The 23,210-nt window shown below is 41.3% G+C and overlaps 2 protein-coding genes across 3 annotated transcripts in view; one reads left to right on the top strand and one right to left on the bottom strand.

Moving 5' to 3' along the window:
• The window catches only part of LOC141092681 (P2Y purinoceptor 12-like), a 71,648-nt gene extending 54,144 nt beyond the window's left edge, over window positions 1-17,504 (bottom strand). Inside the window, exon 1 of one of the 2 annotated variants that reach the window (XM_073579055.1) lies at window positions 17,123-17,504. The gene's annotated coding sequence lies outside the window, so the exon portion shown is untranslated. Of the gene's footprint in view, window positions 1-12,090; window positions 12,131-17,122 lie in introns of those variants that run through there. The other variant, XM_073579056.1, reaches the window with a different exon arrangement.
• Window positions 1-23,210, top strand: part of MED12L (mediator complex subunit 12L) — a 1,194,146-nt gene that overhangs the window by 900,771 nt on the left and 270,165 nt on the right. Inside the window, 3 exon segments of the mRNA XM_073579151.1 lie at window positions 8,468-8,615; window positions 15,551-15,669; window positions 17,208-17,351. Coding sequence (XP_073435252.1) covers window positions 8,468-8,615; window positions 15,551-15,669; window positions 17,208-17,351 — 411 coding nt within the window.

Below are 23,210 nucleotides of genomic sequence, written 5' to 3'. Positions count from 1 at the left end.
AATCCTCATGGCATGCCTACCACTTCCGGATCAAGGTTCAGGGCTTCTCTTCCTTCTAGCAGCCATTGTTAGTTTCACTTTCTCTGGGAGAGACATGCTTTGCACCGAGCTGTGAAAGGCATCAGTACTCAACCACTTTGCTGTACCACCTTGGTTGTTACACCTGCATTTCTGGAGAAGTAGTGTATTACCAATCATACGCTGTATGTCCGGACTTCCAAATAAACAAGTCTGGACTTCACAATCCCTGGTGTGCATCATCTCTCCGGACGCCGAACAGCATTAGCCCTGTCTGCTCTGCATTGAGGAAACGGAAGGTAGGAATCTCTCCCAGTCCCAATCAACTACACCTCCATTCACCTCATGTGGGACCAGAACAATATGTGTCAGGACAAATGTAAGCTAAAAAGCCACCGAACTAAGATATACAGAACATAAATTTATTTTCAGTGTTTTGTTGTTATTTCTTTAGGACTTCGCTTAAGGTCCAACCTGTGGAAAAATAGCTGCAGTCAGGCTTGCCAGCCTAGTTTTACATAAAGTAATGCTCAAAATTTTTGCAAACATAAAACATACTCCTTTTAAAAGCCAAACATTCATGTCACGTCCTCAAAATAATGCTCAAGAAGTGAAAAAACAGAATTAAAAGGATAAAATTATATATAAGGATAACAAGATATGATGTAACAACAGAATAGTGACTGCAGCTCCAAGATCATCTCCAGTGAGGATCCGTCCAATAAAGACTTTTTTGGAAGAGTGATAGAAATAAAATGTAAAATGACAATTTGCGCCCTAATTGATTCCAGCAGATACCAGAGTGTTGTAGGCACAGTGATGTCTAATTACTCTGTACAGTATATGACAGGGCAAGAACGCTAGTAATGGTAGAATATTGATGCTTGAAATACTGGTTTAAACAATGCCACGGGCCATATTACATTATAAAATTTTGCACATAAACAGACTATTTGTTTGTTTTGCATTGGTTGCCTTTACTGAACTTTGCTATGGCAAAGTATTGACAGACATTTTACTATGTGAGTATATACAGTAGGCGAGGTCTTTCTGCTCCTGATTTATGATAAGTGAAGGGTAATGCACAATACTTTATTATAAGAGGACACCCTGGGCTACAGGAGAGTCGATAACAGATGCTATCGCTTGTATTTCCCTATTAAGCTGCATATGTTTACTGTGAAATCGTAATTAGACTAAGCAAATATCCATTTATAACGTAATCCTGTTTGTATAAATGTGCAGACATATGGCTGTCTTGAAACCATTGCTGAGCCTTCTTCCTAAATACGATTGGTCCAAAATAAAATGTTACCGTTTTTTGAACAGCATTGATATTTTCTCGATTTTACTTATGTATAAAGTGCTGCTTGAACATTATAGGAATTTTCAGATTGATAATGTTGGGATCCAATAACTATTAAATATCCCAATAATATGGGTCAGTGTTGATGATAATAAATGCAGACATAAATATTTCACAACCATATATTATATTATCATCTTATTATAAGCTTTCTTCAATCAGTAAAAGAACAACTAAAGAAATGAATATGAGTAAAAGAAATTGAAATTTGCAGATTGTCCTACAGGTGGATTTATAAAGTAAACAGGAAACCAACCTAAAAACGGGGTACGTACTATATTGTGACAAAGTGAAGTGGGACAATCTATAATACTAGAGTCCAGTAACAATGAAATTGTATAAATGGGTAGAAAACGGAAAAAATGGAGTCAGCTCCTCACATGTTGTAGGATTTAGCTGTGGAAATAGTTTGAGCGGTGAACGGATTGTCAGATCCGCACACCGCTGAGTTCAATAGAGCTGGAGGAAACTGAAGACGTCATAATCCTGCACAGAGATTAAAAAAATGAAACACATCAGCCTACGCGGGTTTCATTTTTTTTCTATATAGGTCTTTCTAATGTGGATACAATAAATAGTGATTTTTCACTTCACTTGTGTTGCTGAATTATCACATCTTCACTATTGTACAAGTGTCCTGTGTGAAGTCATCAGTACTAGAGTTGAGTGCCTTTGGTCGGATCGGGTTTCATGAAACAAAATATGTTTCAGATGAAACTAGTCCGACTAGGGCAAAAAAAGTCGGCGTTTCGTCCGAAACCCGACCCCAATGCAAGTCAATGGGAAATAAAAGTCGGCATTGAGCGGATGACATTCATCCACTCAATGCCGACTTTTATTCCCCATTGACTTGCATTGGAGTCTGGTTTCGGACAAAACTCCCACTTTTTTTTCCCTAGTCGGACCAGTTTCATCTGAAACAAATTTTGTTTCATGAAACCAGATCCAACCAAAGTCGCTCAACTCTAATCAGTACATATAGATGCAAACCAGAGTAACTATGCATGCGAGCCCACCCAAACCTACATATCCACAAAGATATAAAGGAGTTTAACAAGACGGGCGCTTCACATACAGCAAATGATAGAAGAATTGGTGAGGTGGCGGTGCGCTGCCCACTAAAAGTATAAAGTGCAATATTTAGCCAATAATATTACCTTTATTGAAGGCCATAAATTGACAGACAGATCACAAACCAGTTTTTGGCCCCAGACCGGAGCTTTTGTCAGGTAATCACCAGATCTGAAAACCGGCTTGCGATATGTCAATTTGTGAACTTCAATAGAGGTAATATTATTTGCTAAATATTACACTTTATAATTTTATTGGGCAGCGCACTGCCACCTCACCTACAGTATTCTTCCTCAATTCCTGAGTGTGTTCTCTCCTGGTGCAGTCCCCCACCTCCAAGATGAAGCTTGCCTACAGTCATCATACCCATACATAGCTTACATACCATTCATCGTTTTCTACTGTACCACTTGAGCGCCACCTAAATATTAGCTTTCCCCTCAAATACAGTAAAGGATCATCCACACCAGATGCACATTTTGCCATTGATACAGTAACTGAGACTGAGTCCATATTCTCAGGTTCAGTATTTGTTCCATATTTTACCTCAGTATTTGTAAGCCAAAACCAGGAGTGGGTGATTCAAGGAGAAGTGGTGACGTGTTTCTATTGTGCTTTTCCTCTGATTGTCCCACTCCTGATTTTGGCTTACACATACTGAGGTAAAGTCCTGACCAAATGCTGGATGTGTGAACGTGGCCTAACACTCATTTTAAGAATGAGAACGTTTTCGTTTTTAGCAGAAAAGTCTTCCCAGCTCAGCATGAGTTAGTAAAAATCCATGTGTTCCCCGTTGAATATTGTTGGTACAGTTTTTCTCAGAATTCACCACTGTCTTATTCCTTTGGTGTTCCTCCTGGAAATGTGCGTAGAAATTGAAAAGCCTATTGTTCACTGAATAGATAGTTCAGAATTGTCATTTGACAGAGCATACATCAATACACAAGTACTGGCTAAAACAAAAATAGCTTAATATGTGGTCACTGTGAATTAGTGAATAGCTTTGGATAGGTGCTTATCTGAATAGTTTTTGCGGTTTCCGAATAGCTGCATCGGGAACCCAAATACCGGGAGCGCTCCCGATGATCAGCTGTTCAGCTCCGTAGTTGCATGTGTCGTGGTTGTGTGAAAGTCACAACACATGCATAGAGAGCCCAACAAACAGGCTCTCCATGCATGGGTTGTGACTGTCACACAGCCGCGACACATGCAGATGTGGTGCCGAACAGCTGATTATCGGGAGCGCTCCAGGTACCCAGGTCCCCGATGCAGCTATTCAGAAACCGCTAGAACTTTTCGGATAACACTTATCCAAAACTATTCATTCATCCCTAGTGGTCACCCATCAACATCAATTTCAAGTTCAATAAAGATTCCATTCACTGGTCTCCAAACAATTTCATTTTTATGAAATGTCTGACTGACATCCATGTGTTACTGCATGAAAATGGTTGTAATGTCAGATCAGGCGTTGCTGTATCTGTAAGCTGCTGGACAAAAACATATGAGTTTTGTTGACTCCTTTTTTATGATAGATCAATCAAGGGTAGACTATTAACTTGATCCTTCTTGACACACCATGTGCTTGTTTTCCTCCATTGGATATATATTAACTGATTGACTTTCCTATTTTGCAAAACAAACAGCACCTAGTGTTGTCACAGACACTGGTCAGCAGGAGAGCAAGCTCAGTCAGCTTGAGGTGAGGCGCGTCAATCGGCCATTGCTAAACATTCCATTACTTTCAGGAAGAAGTTGGAGAGCTGCCATAAACTGGTGTGAACATGCCAGAAGTCACAATAATTTTCAACTTTTCAGTGTTTTATGCCAGAAGCATAAAAACGTTGATGCATTGGCCCATTTGACAATGATACAGCTAGGTCCTAAAGAACAATTTTCCCTTTTCATGACATTGTAAAAGCCTTTTCTTCAAGGAAAGAATTTTGCAATCACACACTTGAGTTGTCTTTTATGCTCTTTTAGGATTTTTATTGTCACTGGGGTTGGCTATTTGTTACTTTTTTAGGAATATATTTGGCTACTCCTAAAAGCTCTGCTATTTCTCTGGATAGGTTTGCTTTTTAATTTAAAGAAGCACTCTAATCAAAATTGCTATCCTCTTAATATATTGCAATCATCATATTATACAGCACTGTGAACTTCCAATTGCTCATTTTGCCATTCTATCCAGTTATTTCTTCTCTTTTCCATTAGGTCTATTATATCGTGCAATTAAAAACTGACTAGCTGAATCCTTCTAAGATCTATGTAGAAACAGCAAGTCTCTTTTCTCTGCATGAGTCACTGCAAAAGTCTCTGGCAGGGGGAGGAGCAGGAGCTGCTGGGTAAGGAGGTGAAGATGGGGGATAACTCATGCAGGGAAAAGAGACTTCCTGTTTCTATATAGAACAGAGAAAAGGGAAGAATCTGCTGGGTAGAAAGTAAAAGAGAGCAATTGTAAGTTGTAAGCTGTATACTATGATTGCAATATATGTCTATATATGAGAAACTGGGTCTGAGCAGAAAAAGTAAATTAATGTGCATGCAAAATGTAATTGCATATGAACACATGACCTTTACACAGAGAAAACCAAAAGCAAAACACAAAACAAATATCCTGGAATAAAAAAGTAAAAAAATATATTGCAAAAATTGCATGAAGGTAGTAATAATAGTAATAATAAGGGTATTTAGTTAACATAATTTTGATCAAAATAATGTAGAAGCCATCCCGCCACGTCACGGCAACCCTTGTGGGACAGTCCTAACTCTTGTATTTAAAACCTTTCCACTTATCAAGTGACGTAAATGTGAACAAGGACAGAGGGACTGAACCACCAGTAATAGTATAGGCCAGACAGGATGGATTTTCCAACTCAGAAACAGGGTGGTCACACCCTTATATGCACAGAATGCACAATGAAACAAATGAGAAACTGGGTCTGAGCAGAAAAAGTAAATTAATGTGCATGCAAAATGTAATTGCATATGAACACATGACCTTTACACAGAGAAAACCAAAAGCAAAACACAAAACAAATATCCTGGAATAAAAAAGTAAAAAAATATATTGCAAAAATTGCATGAAGGTAGTAATAATAGTAATAATAAGGGTATTTAGTTAACATAATTTTGATCAAAATAATGTAGAAGCCATCCCGCCACGTCACGGCAACCCTTGTGGGACAGTCCTATCTCTTGTATTTAAAACCTTTCCACTTGTCAAGTGACGTAAATGTGAACAAGGACAGAGGGATTGAAGTACCAGTACTATTATTACTACCTTCGTGCAATTTTTGCAATATATTTTTTTACTTTTTTATTCCAGGATATTTGTTTTGTGTTTTGCTTTTGGTTTTATATGTCTATATATGTATAAATATACATATTGTGCCTTGCTAAATACAGTTTATTCCCAGAAAAGAGAATGTAGCAGAAAAAAATCAACAAACACCAAATATCCAGCTAATGTCTCTTTTTGACAAGATATTTTTTGTTATCCATCACTTCTTTATTCAAGCCATTTTGTTACGAAATATTTGCAATAACAACAACCAGCAGATAATATTCCGCTACAGGTGTTGGGTAATATCCTTTAGAAGTAGAATCCTTATTTCTTGACTTATTAAATGCTTATTTTGAAATAATGATTTGCTTCTGTTAACACTTTCCCTAGTTATTTTTCTTAGGTGAGCAGTAGGCTTAAACCAACCTCAGGCTATCGTTACACACGTGCTTTAAAAAAATGTAATTCACTTTGTTTAGATGATTTGGATATAAACACAGGTGGTATATGAATATTGTAGATTCAAACATACACTTGTAAATCTTCAGGATCTACAATTTTCAGTATATAAATGTTGCACGATGATCATAGCGATGATTTTAATTTGATCACAATTTTGAATAATATTTCACATTTAGCCATAAATTGATTGAATTGTACAGATTATCAAGGTGTATAAATCACCCTTGGAAGTTAGATTTTTATTTCTAGTCTTGCAAATATTATAATAAATGTCAGTATTTAATCCCATGATACCCAGTAAAATCTCACCTGTTTGTTTAGAACAACATTCATTTTTGACTAAGGCTAAGTTCACACTAGCGTATGGCTGGTCTGCGTATGGCTGGTCTGTGTATGGCTGCGTACGTCCTCCCTGAAGCTACGCCTACGCTCCGCCTACTTCTGCATGCTTCCTGTGTTGTCCTATCTTTAACATTGGGTACGCAGGGACATGCGTTGTATGCGGATGTGTCCGCATGCGTTGTTTTGGTGTGCCCGCCGACCGCATGGGAACGCAACATGTTGCATTTCTGTGCGTTCGGCGGGCACGTCAAATCGCCGCATGCGGACGCATCCGCATACAACGCATGTAAGGACAACGCAAGACGCATACCGCATACAGAAGTAGGTGAAGCATAGGCGGAGCTTAAGATAGGACGTACACAGACCAGCTATACGCAAGTGTGAACTTAGCCTTACAAATATTACAGTGTCTTATGTCATGACTCAAAGTTACAATCGATGTCCGGGACTTACATATTGATAACTTATCCGTAGCGTAGGTTACCAATATGGGATTGTTGGGGGATAGACAGAGCCCTCAACCATCACCTGTCATCACTTCCACTACTATAAACGACCAGAAGTATTCAATGCATAGAATAGAACACTACAGCTCCATACATTATTTAGTGACTGCCGTCCAATTAATGCAATTCTTCTCCCATTCACTTGGTCATTAATATGTATAGTAAGTGCTGTACACCCCTTTAAGTCAGAAGGATCCCTTTTACATGCACTACTTCTTATATAGTAAATACAAAGCTGAGGGAGTTAACAATCTTTGGATTATTCCTTAGAAAGCTGAGTCCTGCCTAATGATATGAAAAGAAATACAAAATAGCCTAGCAATAGCCTTGGTTGTGTGTTACTATTACTTCTTGTTGCCCGGTGTACTTTTAGTTTTAGCAACAAAAGAGACCCAATACTAATGTTTATGGCTTTTCACTTTCTTGTTCTAAGTGCAAAACCTGCAATTAGTTCGCTTCATGCTATGTTAAATAAATCATTTCCCAATAAACTGAGAGATAAACAATTTGTAATGCATTTACTAGCAGGAGCAGTACTCCTCGGCCCCACTGACTAAACAAACAGGCTGTGATCTGATAACTGCTATTGCGCAGGCACGGGCAGCATCTCTTGGAGGAGGAATTTTTTTTTTCTCCAGTAAGATATTCACCGCTGGCGCATGCGCAGTAGCAGCTATCAGATCACAGATTTATACACCGATAGCTGCTACTGCACAGGCGTGGCGGGCGCCATTTTCAAATTAATATTTTTTTTCTAGCCGAATAACATTAAGAATATGTATTATTGGGACATGAAACATGCGATTATGCGGCAGAGCAGGAGCCATGGCTGGTGCCTACCTGCAGAAGGTTTTTTTTATACAGATATTAATTATGCAAATTAGGGGGCGGGTCAATGAGGGATCAGTGACCTGTCAGAAGCCATAGTGATGAATGCCTAATCAGAGCACCACATGAAGCCCCCCCACCCTCCCAACAGGCTGCCCCGGAGCACGAACATATTGTTAACTAAAAGCTGAAAATAAAGATTAACAACCACAAGACGGATTTCATCAACCAAGATGTCATTGTAATCAGCATAACGGCGCCTACCTGACACTGTCTGCAGGTTACTGTGCAAAATCCTGCTGACAGGTTCCCTTTAAGTATTGAAAAGTTGTCTTGCCCACTTGACTACTGATAAGGTCTTTCCCATCAATGTTGATGGATCCAGCCAGTATTGGATCCTCAGAACTGCTGCAAGCCAAATGAGCAGGTTTGTGGCGAGATATCTCCATTTGCCATTGATAAAGTTAACATAGTTGTTATGGTTGTGATACAATCAATTGAGTGAAAAAAATGAATAATAAAAGAGATACAATTCCATGTGGCTGCTATTCTTACATTTCACTAATTTATCCCTCTTGTAACGTATAGGAGGCATCATCAAGTCATGAATGTAACCAGAGAATGATTCATCTGTATGGAGTAGGAAGAGAGCGAGATGATGCCATACATCAAATTCGGAAACTGACCAAACATCTCTTAAAGATTCTGAATACAAATGGCACAAATGAATCTGCTGGTAAGTCCTCTTTGGTTTAATAAACATTATTTCTTGGGTGTTAGTAAAAAAGGATAAGACGGAATGGTTAACATTTGTACATTATAGTAGGAGCTCACAATAAACTCTTGCATACGTCTCTGACTTCTGGAAAGACCTATTTTCAGATAAATACTCTTGTCTATTAATGCACTAGTCTGAATGGATTGTAAAATATGGCAATCCCACCCTTCATTTACAGTACCTCAATATGATTTTGTGCACTTGCCTATTCTTAATGATGTACATGTGTCCTGGTGTCTTTTTAGCTGCTTATGCCTTCTTTTATCTACTAGTTTTGTTTCATTGTACTTTGATACATGTGACTAGAGTTGAGCAAGTTTGGTCGGATCGGGTTTCATGAAACAAAATTTGTTTCAGATGAAACTGGTCCGACTAGGGCAAAAAAAGTCGGAGTTTCGTCCGAAACACGACCCCAAATGCAAGTCAATGGGAAATAAAAGTTGGCATTGAGCAGATGACATTCATCCACTCAATGCCAACTTTTTATCCCCATTGACTTGCATTGGGGTCGGGTTTTGAACGAAACTCCGACTTTTTTTTCCCTAGTCGGACCAGTTTCATCTGAAACAAATTTTGTTTCATGAAACCCGAGCCGACCAATGTCGCTCAACTCTACATGTGACCTATTCTTTGTATGTATATGCTTGGCAATTTCATAATACTGTTCACGATTTCACATTTACTGGTTATCCAGGATTTTACTTATTTTGTGCTGTGGGGCAGGTATTTACTAACTACCTGCCTGTTCTGCTCAGCGCCTATCTATGCCATCTCAAAGTGGTGACTGACCGCTCCTGCTGGTGATTCTGCTGCTTCATTTGACCTCACATCAATAAAGCTGTTCTTCCTCTCTCTGTCTGCTCTGTCGGTAGTGTGTCACTAATGACGTCATGCAGATAGGCAGACAGCATCCCACAGTTAGGCAGAAGGAGCCAGATGCCAATCAGCATGACATCAGCAAGAATACCGCATTAGCAGAGTGCAGCAGAAGAGAAGAAGCTGCTCTGTTGATGTGACATCACCAGAAGCTGCTGAATCACCAGCAGGAGCGGTCTGTGACCTCTCTGAGACAGCAGTGATCAGGGCCGAGCACCACAGGCAGTTAGATAGCAACTACCTATCTGTAAGTTCTTAGCCCAAAGTAAAATGTAAGCAAAGTCTGGGATACTTTAACATACTAAGAAAAGAATTTGATTTTGTAATTTGCATTCATTACTATAATATGCTAATTTCACACTAGTCTTTTTTTATGCATTTTTATGCTAATTTTCAGTTGCTTTTTACAGTACCAGCAAAGCCTATGAGATTTCAGAAATCTCATGCACACACATGGTTTTTTTATCAGTATTTTGTGCTTTGCATGGTTTTTTGGACATAGAAGTGATATGCTCTATCAGCATTTTTCTGCTTTTTTTTCAGCATTTTTCACCCATTGACTTGAATGGGTGCTGAAAAAATGTATCAAAAAAGCAGGTATCAGGTCTTGCTGCATTTTTTGTGCCAAAACCTTATTCTATGACATCACCAGAAGCTGCTGAATCGCCAGCAGGAGCGGTCTGTGACCTCTTTGAGACAGCAGTGATCAGCGCCGAGCACAACAGGCAGGTAGATAGCAACTACCTGCCTGTAAGTTCTTAGCCGAAAGTAAAATAACTTCATTAAGTTGCAAACAATCTAAACTTGTAAGGCCTCTTTCACACTTCAGTTTTTTGCATCAGTCATAATCCGCCAAAAGGACGGATGGCGGATCCGTTGTAGTACTGATGACAACGGATGCCACCCTTCCGTTTTTTTGACGGATCCGACAAATGAAGAATTTTAAAGGAATCGCGGCCTGGAAAAGGAGAGAGAGAGAGAGAGAGAGAGAATTTTTTTTGTCCTTGTCCGGCAGCCAGAAAGAATTTCGGGTTAAAACAGTGTCTGGAGGATCCGCCAGAAAAAAAAAACGTTGCAAGCTCCGTTTTGAAATCTTTGAGGATGATAACGGACAGCAACTTTTGGTGGATCCGCAAAAAAAACGGATGCAACGGACGGCAATCCGTCACAATCCGCCCATAATGCAAGTCAATGGGGAAAAAAACGGATCCTCAAAAAAAAATTGCAGATCCGTTTTTTTCAAAACCTGGCGGATTGTGACTGATTGTAAAAAACTGAAGTGTGAAAGAGGCCTTAGCCTTTTTGCTACTTGTGTATCAGTCATAATCACAGTCATAGCAACATCAGCATGAACATACTGACATTTTTTGCCAGGTAATAATGGTTAAAGCTCCTGTGTGGTCCCTGCCTTGGAGAGGTTGTCTTCCTCATTTTAAAATTATCATTTTAAAAATGGGTCGAGTATGCCATAAAAATAAAAAAAAATTCTCCCAATTTAGGCAGCTCTTCTATACTACTGATGCCTCTCCAGGCTTCTTTCTTAGTTTCCAGATAGGCATGACCTATGACCACTGCCGCCAATCACTGACCACAGCGCTAATCTGTTGGTCACTCCTCTGGCCCCTGTTTAACATGCACCATCTCCACTGGAAGAGGAAGCAAGGAGACCTACGAGTGACCTGGGCAGTGTTACAAAAGGGGAATGGAAGACTGGTAGAAGAGTATAATTTTTTAATTGTTTGATTAAGGTAGGTCTGTTGTAGCTTAAAAAAGGGGTGGACAACCCTCTAAAATTTGTGTCAAGGACAAGGAATTATATATGTATATTTTATCTGACCCATGTCCCAGGCACCTTGCACTGTGTGATGGGCTTCATAGTGACAGAGAGCAAGAGGCGTCACGATGATGGGCCACCCTAAACTGTGACATTGAGGATGCAGAGCTCACTCACAGACAGCTGCTAAGACCTTCCTTTTGCAAGCAAAGCACTCGGCACTTCTTTGTACTGACTTTTGTTCCCACAGTCACAGCATGTGCATAGTAATGTAGTGACAGCCATGGCACTGAGTTCAGGAAAGCAGTGAGCGCTCTTATCTCCAGCAGAAGGATGCCCTGCGCTGCTCACCAAGGAGGATGCAGAGCTCAGAGGATACAACAGATCATCAATTTAGTGGGTCCTACATGTGAGTAGGCCGGAGGGCAACCACCTGCACCCCCTTTAGCTACCAAGGCTATAATCATAAACTGTGCTGCACCTATTAAAATTACAGATAGAGGACTGCATAAGAACCCCATAAAGACGTGAGGTGTATGTCCTGGGGTGCACATAAGACAGGTTGGGAATAAAAGCCCTGCACGACTGACCCTGGCACCCGACTCCTCCTTTACACATTATCCCCTGTGCAATTTGCCATTTAATAACTTTAATCTCCACATATATAACCGATAAAAGTCAGGTTTATATTACTACAGATATATTAAAGGAGTTCTTTGACACTTTTTGAAAATTATCAAGAAGAAAGGGTGTCATAATAAAATAAAAAAAAATGTTATTTACCCCTCCGAATCTCTGCTGCTCCTGCCTTGATTCCTCGATGGCATCTGCCAAGATCAGAAGTGAAGACGTCCCATCCATTCAGTAAACCTAACCTCAGAGCCAATCATGGTCCTAGGCGGAGATACCACTGGAGGTGTCAGGGGTTTGGAGTGTTACGTAACAATTATTTATTTATTTTTTTTTATCAGGATCCTTGCTTCTGGCCTGTTTTGAAAAAATGATGGAAAACCTCCTTCTTCCCATTTACTTTACAATGTGCATATTATCAATTGAAGACAGCAATTCAGTAATTGGCACTTTTAGGGTTAATGTTGGCTACTAAGTAGCAAAGCTGGAGGTGATGGCAAATGTTGCCTTACAGAGGCCGTGACCTTGGCTAATGAAGGTGAAATGTATGTTATTCGCACAGCATCAGAATATTTCTGTGTGCAGCAGAACTAACTTGAGACTGAAGTGATTGGCCATTATCACTTCTTACCTTTCACTAGAAAGTTTTCAGAAAGCAAGATATGATTAGAAAAAGTTCTAATATTTTCTCCTAAAGTCAGTCAACAGGACAATGCGGGAGCAGATTATACACATCAGGCTGCACAGCGATCCGAACAAAGAGTAACAAAAACTCAAATTACTGAGTACTGTCCAAATGTATTCTGTGTTAGGAATTTACCATATTTCCAATGTTATCATCATTTGTTATATTCTTGCTTGTGTGCTGCTGGTATAGAGCTTCCTCCCGCTTTCTCTTACAGCAGAGCTGTGCTAATCGCCGCCTATGCACTGTCACATCTCACGTACTTCCCATTAGTACATCTGCAGAACATTAGTGGCATCAGAGAACAGATATCCCTTTTTATAGTGAAATTAATGTTTTATAGTGAAATGTTCTCCTAAAATACATGTTCTGTAGGAGCTAATGATATTACTGCGTTCCGCAGTGACTGATTGTAGAGCGCCTTGAATTTAGGACAAAGACAGAACAAACATTAACGTGAGCCAGTCTGTTTTCTAATGTTTTACCAAACAAGAATCCAAGATGGATGTTACAACAGCACTGGAATATACGATGGGGATAAATCAAATGCTAAATCACAGATAGGAAATTACAGCCAGGAGCTGGTCAGTATGTAGTTTGTTAAGGTTGTGATGAGCGAAATTATGCCAAGTCTTGGGGTTCCGATTCGTTAAGGGTTGAGTATCATACACCAATCTTAATGTGGGGCAGGCAGGAATAAGATGCGCCAAATTCACTAAAAGGCACTCACCACTTAATGAGTTTGCCGCATCTTATCAGTGACAGGCGCCTCCATGCGGCTCCCTAGAAATGTTGCTCCATTTTTCTGGCATAATAAATGCCACCACTATTGATGAATTTTACAGGCATCTGAAGCCGTGCCTCCTCCAGCCCAGGCTCCTCTCAAACGTTGCCCATTTTGGCAGAGCTGAACGAAACTGGTTTGTTTCCACTCAAAGTCGCTAGCCTTTTGTGCAAATTTAGTGATTTTCATAGTTTTGTGCACCAGACTAGAGTAAACACTTTGATGAATTGGGGCCTAAATGTCCACCTTAAAGCTAAAATAGTGTATGTCGCACTGAAATGCAGCATTTACTAGTATTATAATGGACCTGTTCTTTTACCTCACTCTTGTTTAACCCTGAACTTTGTGAGAAGTTCACAAAAATTAACATTAGTAGTGATGAGCGAGTATGCATGTTGCTCGGGTTTTCCCGAGCATGCTCAGGTGGTCTCCGAGTATTTGGAAGTGCTTATTCTGCTGCAGCAGCTGCATGATTTGTGGCTACTTGATAGCCTGAATACATGTGGGAATTCCCTAGCAAACAGGCAACCCCCACATGTATTCAGGCTGTCAAGTAGCCGCAAATCATGCAGCTACGGCAGCAGAATGAGCACTTCCAAATACTCGGAGACCACCAGAGCATGCTCGGGAAAACCCAAGCAACGAGTATACTCGCTCATCACTAAACTTAACATTAAGGGTGTGTGCACATGTTGCGGTTTTTGCTGCGGATCCGCAGCGGATTTGGTCCTGCGGATCTGCAGCAGTTTCCATGCGGCTTACAGTACCATGTAAACCTATGGAAAACCAAATCTGTGCAGATGCTGCAGAAAATTCAGCGCAGATTTGGCGCGGTTTATTTTCCGCAGCATGCCACTTCTTTTTTGCGGAACCGCAGCTGCATTCCATTCCGGGACATACAAAATCTCTCTCTCTCGGATTTCTGTGAACTCACACATTGAAGAAGATGGAGACAATTTTTTCCATCTTCTCCTCAGTGTTCGCTGATTCTCTCATCCGAAAGAATCAGCTCACACTATGCTGACACTGATCAAATCGCATCAAAGTTTGATCAGACTGTCATTAGCATAATCGACCCGATTCTCTTGGGTGAGAGAATCTACGGTCATGTGACCTCGGCCTAAGGTTGGTTTTTACAATGAAAGATTTCTGTCCATAACTAGTGAAGATTGACAATGCCTCGAGGCAATTAACACTCATTTAGAGCCCTTTTATATAGGTTGATACAAACTTTATGAGGTTGAATAATCATTACTATGATTGTTCTCTTTCTATATGGTCTGCATACTGTTGGCAGCACATTCCCTGGTTACACAGGCCAATGTGCTGTCGACAATGTAGATTTTTTGAATATGAATAAATGATGGCTGACGGTTTGCAATTATCCACAATATACACTCATTTGGCCGTTTATTGGAATGTAAGAGCATTTTCTCCATTATTACTTCTTTATCTCACACTTCTCCAAGCCCCTTTACAAATGTCAGCATTGTAGGTTTTATTTTATCCTGATAAAAACCATAGTGTACATGAACAGAGCAGAAGTCGCTATCTCGTTTTTGCGCTCTTTACATTCCATATTTACATGAATAGCTGTGAATGATGGTAGCTGACATGTTAACCTTTGATTAAAGTTTTATTCCTGTTAGTGCGTTTTAAAGGTCACGCTTTAACAAGCATTTCTTTCATCCCTTTATTTTTTAGTACACAATGGGTATACGGTACCCATTAATAGGGGGAAGACAAATGAGTTCTTTTACATCTGTTGTATCTGCTGGAGTACCCCATTTTCAAATTTAGGGATTCCTAAAATAACAAAACTATCACAGGTCTGGCAACTGAAGCCCTCACAAATCAAGGAGTCTGCACAGCATAGAGTATTATATTTTGTTCCCCTTCACGCAAACATGAAATACATGGTAAGTTTGAGTCCTCCAGACCAAGACACTCTCTTCATGGAGGCATAAACTCATAGATGGGAGTCCAGAGCACCCCCCAGTTTGAGATGCACATGTCTCACTAATATCCATGAACAGGGCTGTGACACTAAGAAGGAAGGTAGCTGTAACTTAGTGATTAAGTTGTAGTTACAGTATTTTTCATTTAAGGAATTACACTAATACAATTTTGTCTCTTCTATTTCTTTGGAGATTATGGACAAATGGTGAGAAAGAGCAAGCAGGAAGCATTTCTCGCGCTAGAGAGCACTTTTTCCAGGCTGCAGCACTGGTCCTACTTCAATCAACATCATGTCACATCCCAGGTATTTCCATGATCAGTTTTCCTCATTTTTGTACCATTGCTTTATGATGAGGCAGAATGAGGTGGGTGATCATTTCTTCAGAAGGACAATTCAAAAGTGTCTGCTTTAAGTCCTCTTATTTCTGGTTAGGAACCTTTGTTTTTTTTTGTATTTTAATGTGCTCTTTAGACCATAATTGCTCTAACTCTGAGGATGTTTTCACCACGCAGCCAGGTGTAAACTCATAAAACCTATTCTTCATTATGGCACTGTAAATGCTCAACAAGTGGTGCGGTGCTCCTAATGTATTGTACCCAGATTACATAAATTACTGCTAAACCCTCTTATCGTGGAAATGAGCATAAAAATATGTTTTTCATATCACTAATCTACAGAATACAGGACTTGTGGTACTATGTGCAATCGAAGCCACTGCCATAGAAATATATGTAAAGGTGGCCGCAGACATAGACAGAAGTAGGATGGTGGTTAAACAGTCCATGAACAGTTGATCAACTGGCAAATGATTTCTCCACCAGTTCAGTCGTACTCATTTTAGACGATATTATCTGTGACAGCTGCTCAAAATATCCATGTTTAACCAAACTGAGCAAAAAACAGATGATGTTTTGGGGATCAATATGGGAACCTTCCTTTCCAGTAAGATCTTTCGTTGACACTCTGGTTAAGGCGATCGTTCATTGTAAAATTTCACCCAACACATTATTCCCTTACTGAAAATAGTCCATTTTGATCAGCTTAATCAGACTGTATGTGCGTTATATAAGGGAGTGTTCACACAATGCTGACTGCAGAAATCTAGATTGAAAAATTCATTCCATACATCTAAATCAGGCTGTTTCAGATGGAGGGAGGAGACGCAGAAATTTCTACACAAAGTGTGTCTATATTAAGTTATAGTACGGTATTTCTCTCTTTTATAAAGGTGTGCGGGATGGAGTAAAAAAAAGTCTTAGCCTTTCTTTACATGTAAAATGCACACCGGCAAAAATTATATCAAAATGATGAATATTAAGAACCGTACAACTCACCGTAGGTCATAACTGTAGGAAAATAACCTTCTCAATGCATTTTTGTCTCGTCGATACATTAACACATGTATTTATACTACATGTGAAGCGACACAGCGGTCTACAATTTCCAGCATTTTTGTTCATTTGACAAAAAGAATCATCGCACAATGACTGACGCATTTCAGAATTACACAGCATGAGATAAGTACACACCATGTTATTAAAGAGAAAGCTACAAAATATTCCAGCACCGACACTGGAGCCCTCTGTGATCCACCTGATATCAGCGTTATCATAAACCATGAAATCTTGATATCAACCCAACAACATTCACCATTTTTCAGTGTTTTCTAAAGTGTAAAAAAAAATCTCTATAGAAAATGTGAAATTTGACTATTTTCCTGGACCCTGCCATTATTAAACAGATGAAAAGTACTTACGTGAAGCCACACGTTCTCCCGTCATGGGCCGTAACTTGCTGTTCAGAGATGACTGTTCTGAGGTTTGGATGGTTTTTCTTCACAGATATCTTGTAATGTGCTGGAACAAATTGCAAGCTTCACTTCTGGGACTTCTTACCATCTTCCTTTGGCTCATCATGTCCAACTTATATTTGATTTAATGGAACCTGCCCTCAATGTCAATGGACTCATTGATTTTGCTGTACAGGTAACAACAGAGACTTCTCTCAGGCTAATGTTGTTCTTGGGTGAATGGTGTACACCGGAAAGCTGCGTTGTTCCAAGGCAGTAAATAATAGCAGCCTTGCACTGGAGATTGTCTTATTAAACAGACTGTGCCTGGAGCCAGACATTAATCTCATTGTGCTACCATGCAAATACAGGGCTTCTATAGAAATCTTGTGTTCTTTTAAATATACAGCACAGGCGTGGAAACTTTCTGAAATTTGGCTTCTATTGATCTGGTCATTTTAATGGACTTGGGTAAAATAATTACTAAGGTTGCGCAAAGTTTGTAACTTGTCTAACGGAAAACGTCTTGATTGCTTCATACTCTGTTTTAGGTTAAGCATGATATACTACTGTTCATGTACCATGAATTATTAAGGAACATGTCAAAAAATATAAAGGCTACGTTCACATACAGTGCATTTCTATGAGAATAATTAGTATTGTATTCAGTAATGTTACGCTTGGACGCGGCTGCAGCTTTAAAAAACAGACATTTTAGAAGAAGAGAACGCATTACACAATGTTCACATAAGCCCGTAGCTGCCAGTTTAACCTTACAGTTTATTATAATAACTTTCATTAGAAGTATAAGGGAATTCATTGGCTGATTGTCCAACATTCAATATCTGGATTCTGCAAGGAGAAGAATGTAAGAAGAATACAATGGAGTGGGCACATTAGAAGACTCATTCATTTGTATGAATCGTTCTGAAATGCTTGTAGATTTTTAACAACTAATTTCAGGTTTGAATTAGAGATAAATTAAGGGAGGAAAGCGTGTATATGTATAATGAAGGATCAAAATATCACCACTAGGGGCGCTCACTGCAATGATGACTGTAGTAATCTGTTCACAATTAACTCTCCCCAAGGAACGTAAAGAGAAGCATAAAATGAATTTATAAGAACTATAAATAAATTATAGATACATTTTTCGGCACTAGAACACCACAAACAACCCTTGACTGTCCTCCACTGTACTGTATAGTATAATGCTGTACTAACTATATTTGTATATAACATTTGCTGTATTAACTGTGAATTTCTACACCAGAGACACTAGTTGGTGCATGGTAACTGTAGACTTCTAGGGTTAATACTATAAATAACCGTTATAAGAAGTAAAATGATACGCAACTAAGGCTACTTTCACACATCAGGTTTTCGGCGTCAGGCGCGATCCGGCGTCGTGCCGGAACGCCGGATCCGGCAAATGTTTAGTAAAACCGGATGTGACGGATCCGGTTTTCTGCCGGATCCGTCTTTTTCTTGACAGACAAAACCGGATCCGTCTCATCCGGTTCATCCGTTTTTCTATCCGTTTTTCGACGGATTACGCCGGATCCGGTTTTTAAAATTGACCCTTGTGGCCTTCCGAACGGGATTGGCTACTGGAAAACTAGATATAGCATGTTCCTACAGCCCTTCTTTGACAGGTTGTAGAGAAGAAAGTGCAGGTTGGAGAGAAGAGCAAGTTACTGGCGAAGATGGATGTTGTCATTGGAAATATTACCACTAGAAGTTCTGTGACGGTTTCAGGGACAATTTTCCACTATACTTTATGTCACCTCAAGGCAGAGTACACTGGGATGACAGAGTGTGAGAGATTTTTGCCCTAAACTTGTGTACCTTCTGGACCAACAGTATATACCTTTGCCAACCAAAGTTGGCTATCTTGTCATGGTCTTACTATTTTTACCTTTAGGCCACAGGTGTGTACCTGGTTGTGTTTTATGCAAAGTATTTCACCTTTTAACAAAAGTTGTGTACATTGGTAGGAAATCACCAACGATAAACACAACTTTTTAAGTGAAATACTTTGCTTCAAACACAACCAGGAACACAACTGTGGCAAAAAGCTAAAATTTACCCACAGTTATACCTGGTTTTGAATACCTTTTTACCTTTGAAATACCCTGTATTTAACCTTTTTTTAAAACATAGTTCGCCGCAGAAAGAAATGACAGACAACCATTGTGAAACGATAATTTAACTTTTATTTAATTTTTTTTTTTTTTGTAAAATGTTTTTAAAGTGCAAAAAAACTTTTTTAGAAAGGTTTTAAACCCAATGGGCATTTTTATTACAAAAAACACACATTACAATTCTGTGTACTGTGGGGTGGAAATACTGCTGGTGGGGCTGCGGGACACTTCGACACTGGGTGTGTGGAGAGAGGACTGGGATCTTGGTGGGGAAGGAACAGTTAGAGGTGAAGGTGTGGAAAAAGCTACAGAATGGGTGGACATGTGGGAGGCAGAAGAGGTGGTGGGCGGTGGAGTGGAGGGTTGGGCAGGGACTGTAGGAGCAGATGATGTTGATGGAAAGTTGTATGGGGAAGGAGTTTGGTACGGGGAAGGAGTTTGGTACGGGAAAGGAGTTTGGTATGGGGCAGGTTGCTGGAAGTGGGGAGATGACTGGTACTGGGGAGGTTGCTGGTACTGGGGAGGTTGCTGGTACTGGGCAGGTTGCTGGTATGTAGTAGGAGGGGGGAGGATGAAAAGTGGCTGGAGGGGATGCAGATGTAATAGGAGGGGGAGGATGGAAAGTGGCTGGAGGGGGTGCAGGTGGAGGAACTACAGTGGTGGGAGGTGAAGGTTGGGAGGTAACCTGCTGTAGAGCACCGTGGCACGAATGCATTACATGCATCTGCTGGGCAGGAGAGAGCGTTTCCATGCGCTCCACAACAGACCTGAAAAAGGTGTGGTTTGGCGAAGATCTTGCTTCTGAATGCATGGTTTGTAGAAGTGTCTTCACCTCCAGAATGCTGGAGTTGATCTGCTGAAAGCCTGCGGAGATTTGCTCTGACAAGACTTTGAGACAGTTCTGGAAAGATGCATTCAGATGCAATAACTCTTGCGCATAAGTCTTTTCCTGACCCCTCTGCCGCTGTCGCCCAGTACCCGCAGGTGTACTAGAGGCGGCAGGGGCAGAAGGGTGGGGTAAAGGGAAAGCGATCTCCTCACCAGCAGCTTCATGTAATGTAGGCGGCCACAATGCTCCTGTGCTGGTGGATGGGACAGATGGGTCGAATGTGTGGGAAGGCAGGGAAGGTGCAGATGTACCGGGGCGGTCGAAGTGTCCCTCGGTGCCGGTCTCCTCAGGGATCGCCTCAGAAGGGTCCAATCGTGCAGGCTCCCGAGTGCTGCTCACCGTGCTGTGGAATAAAGAGAAAAAAAAACAATTAAAATACTGACATGGTATGGCCCTGGCTGAAAAAAAAAAGTTACATCTAACATTTTTTTCACATGTGGTGTGTAATATTTACCTTCTGGTGAGCATTGTTTCCCGGAGGAACGACAGGGCTTGTGCGTACTTGTACTTGCTCCTGCGTCCTCCAGATCCACTCGGGGCCCGCATCTCTTTATTGAACTCCTTCTTGAAACGATCCCTCACAGACCGCCACCGATTCACAATTCTGTTCCCTGAAACGAGAAAGGAGTGGTTAGTATACAACATCAGTGTTTCACAAACTCCAGTCCTCATGGTCCCCAGGGGTCATGTTTTCAGGATTTCAATAGTAAATAGAAATCCTGAACACATGATCCGTGGGGACCACGAGGACTGGAGTTCGGGAAACACTGGTTTACATCAAGCAACCATTACTGTATATACTTACGCTCTTTAATCTGGTCCCGAGCTTCGAGGTCCTCCCAGCGGCCCACAAGGAGAGAACAGATTTCCTCCCAGAGTCGTCGGGTAATGATCAGGTCAGCGTGGCGGCGGTCAGCCATATTCCAGAGCGGCTCCCTTTCTCTGACGAGATCGATGAGGCGGTCCACATCAATCCCTCCATCCTCACCGTCAGAGTCGGGAGCACGCTGTGAAGGCTGTTAAAGAAAAAGACAAAAATAACATAATTAGCCTCCACAAAAGAAATGAAATAAAAAGTGCAAAAAAACAAAGCAAAAATATTTATACTTACACGCTGGTGACCGCCGCGTTGCTGTCGCCGACGACCCTGGGAGGCACTGCGAGGACCTCTTGGCCGAGCACCAGATTGGGAAGACTAGAGAAGAAAACAAAAAATGTTATGAGTTTGGATGTAGGCATTTGTTTGCTGTGTGTGGTCTGCAGAACATTGTTTTCTATGTGTTGTGTGTAGTGTGATGTTGTGTTTCTGCGTTTGATGCAAAAAACTTACGAATTGTGAGCCCACTCCAAGCGTCTGTCCACCCCTTCCTTCTTCTTCTGGGAGCTCCTCTTCATCTTGTGATTCCTGTTTTGAAATAAAAGGCAATGAATAGACATATATTACAGAGATGATGGATTTTGGAAATAAAAACTTACCGTCAAACGCTGACGATGCGAGGGAGGGCTCCCAGAAGAAGATGTGCTGTCCTGTTGATGGCCAGACTCCATGGCTGTGGGTATTGCTGCTGCCAGTGATGCCATTTCTGCTGCTGCTGCTGCATCTCTTTGGCGGCTGTTGAATAAAGAGAAACAAAGGGCCAATGAATATCTTGATATTCCATGGCCCTAGTTTGGAGGAATGGGGGATTTGATAATTAAAGTCTCTCATCTGCTTCTGGACTCCCCTCCCGTTCAGCATGCTGCTCCATTTGGGGTGGTGCTGATGGTGCTGCTGCTGCATCTCTTTGGCGGCCGTTGAATAAAGAGAAACAAAGGGCCAATGAATATCTTGATATTCCATGGCCCTAGTTTGGAGGAATGGGGGATTTGATAATTACCGTCTCTCATCTGCTGCTGGCCTCCCCTCCTCAGCATGTTCTATTTGCTGCTCCATTTGGGGTGGTGGTGGTGCTGATGGTGCTGCAGTGGTCTCCTGCCTTCTCCTGCTTCGCTTGGTTGCTTTCTTGGGTGGCATGTTGGGTGTGGCTGTGGGTCCCACTGTCTTGCTTTTATATATGTCTTGTGGGCAGAGCTACTGAGCATGCTCAGACCAAAAAACCGGATCCGGCGCATTGCGGCGCTCATAGGATTTCATTGAGTGAAAAAGCCGGACGCGCCGGATCCGGCGTGTCCGGCTTTTTCGCCGGAGACAAAAAACGTTACAGTAGCCGTTTTTTCCAGATGCCGGATCGCGACACATTGCGACACATTGCCGGATCCGGCGAAAACCGGATGAAACGCATGGCCATCCGGCGCGATCCGGCGCAAATGCAAGTCAATGGGGGTGAAACCGGATCCGGCATTGCATTTCGCCGGATCCAGTTTCTGTCAAAAGCGCCGGATCGCGCCTGACGGCGAAAACCTGATGTGTGAAAGAGGCCTTAAGCAGTCCTCTACCAGTGTTTACCCATTCCTGTTGGGGCAAATCATTCCTTGAGTAAATGAAACGCCCACTAGGACCAGGGGACTTGGACCGGTCCAGTCAGTTCTATGGGGGATTTCACGGCAGCAGTGACCCGGTCTATGGCCCTGGGCGTGCAATGAAATGGGTATAAAAAGGGGGGAAATAAAGTTTGAGATAAAAGATTAAATGTTGGTGACGCCACCCAGTGTGTTCCTCAAGGGTAGCCGATGCTGCAATGCAGATCCTCTGGGATGGTGTTAGGGCAGCAAACATGGTAAAGCTCTCCACGGGTAGAGCTGTGTCTCAGGGCAGTTAGGATGTTAAAAGTGATGATAGTGGCTATTGTGGTGAGTGTGGTGCAGAGCAGGTAAGACATGAATGACTCAGATGTCACAGCAGGGTGCAGTTTCCAATGCTTTACTCACAGTTCACTTGTGCACAGATGCCTGTTTAGTGCCATGTCCTCCAGGTGAGGGGTCCAGCAAACTTCCAGAGAGATTGGGATACACCTTTCCGGGACCCCCTTCTGTGTGTTTCTCTCATGGCCATCTCACTGCGCTGGTTTCCGCCCTCCTGCCC

The sequence above is a fragment of the Dendrobates tinctorius genome, unplaced genomic scaffold (genome assembly GCF_039654945.1).
Source record: "Dendrobates tinctorius isolate UK_male_01 unplaced genomic scaffold, ASM3965494v1 ptg000060l, whole genome shotgun sequence".
Taxonomy (NCBI): domain Eukaryota; kingdom Metazoa; phylum Chordata; class Amphibia; order Anura; family Dendrobatidae; genus Dendrobates; species Dendrobates tinctorius.
This window is presented reverse-complemented; position numbering and strand designations above follow the sequence as displayed.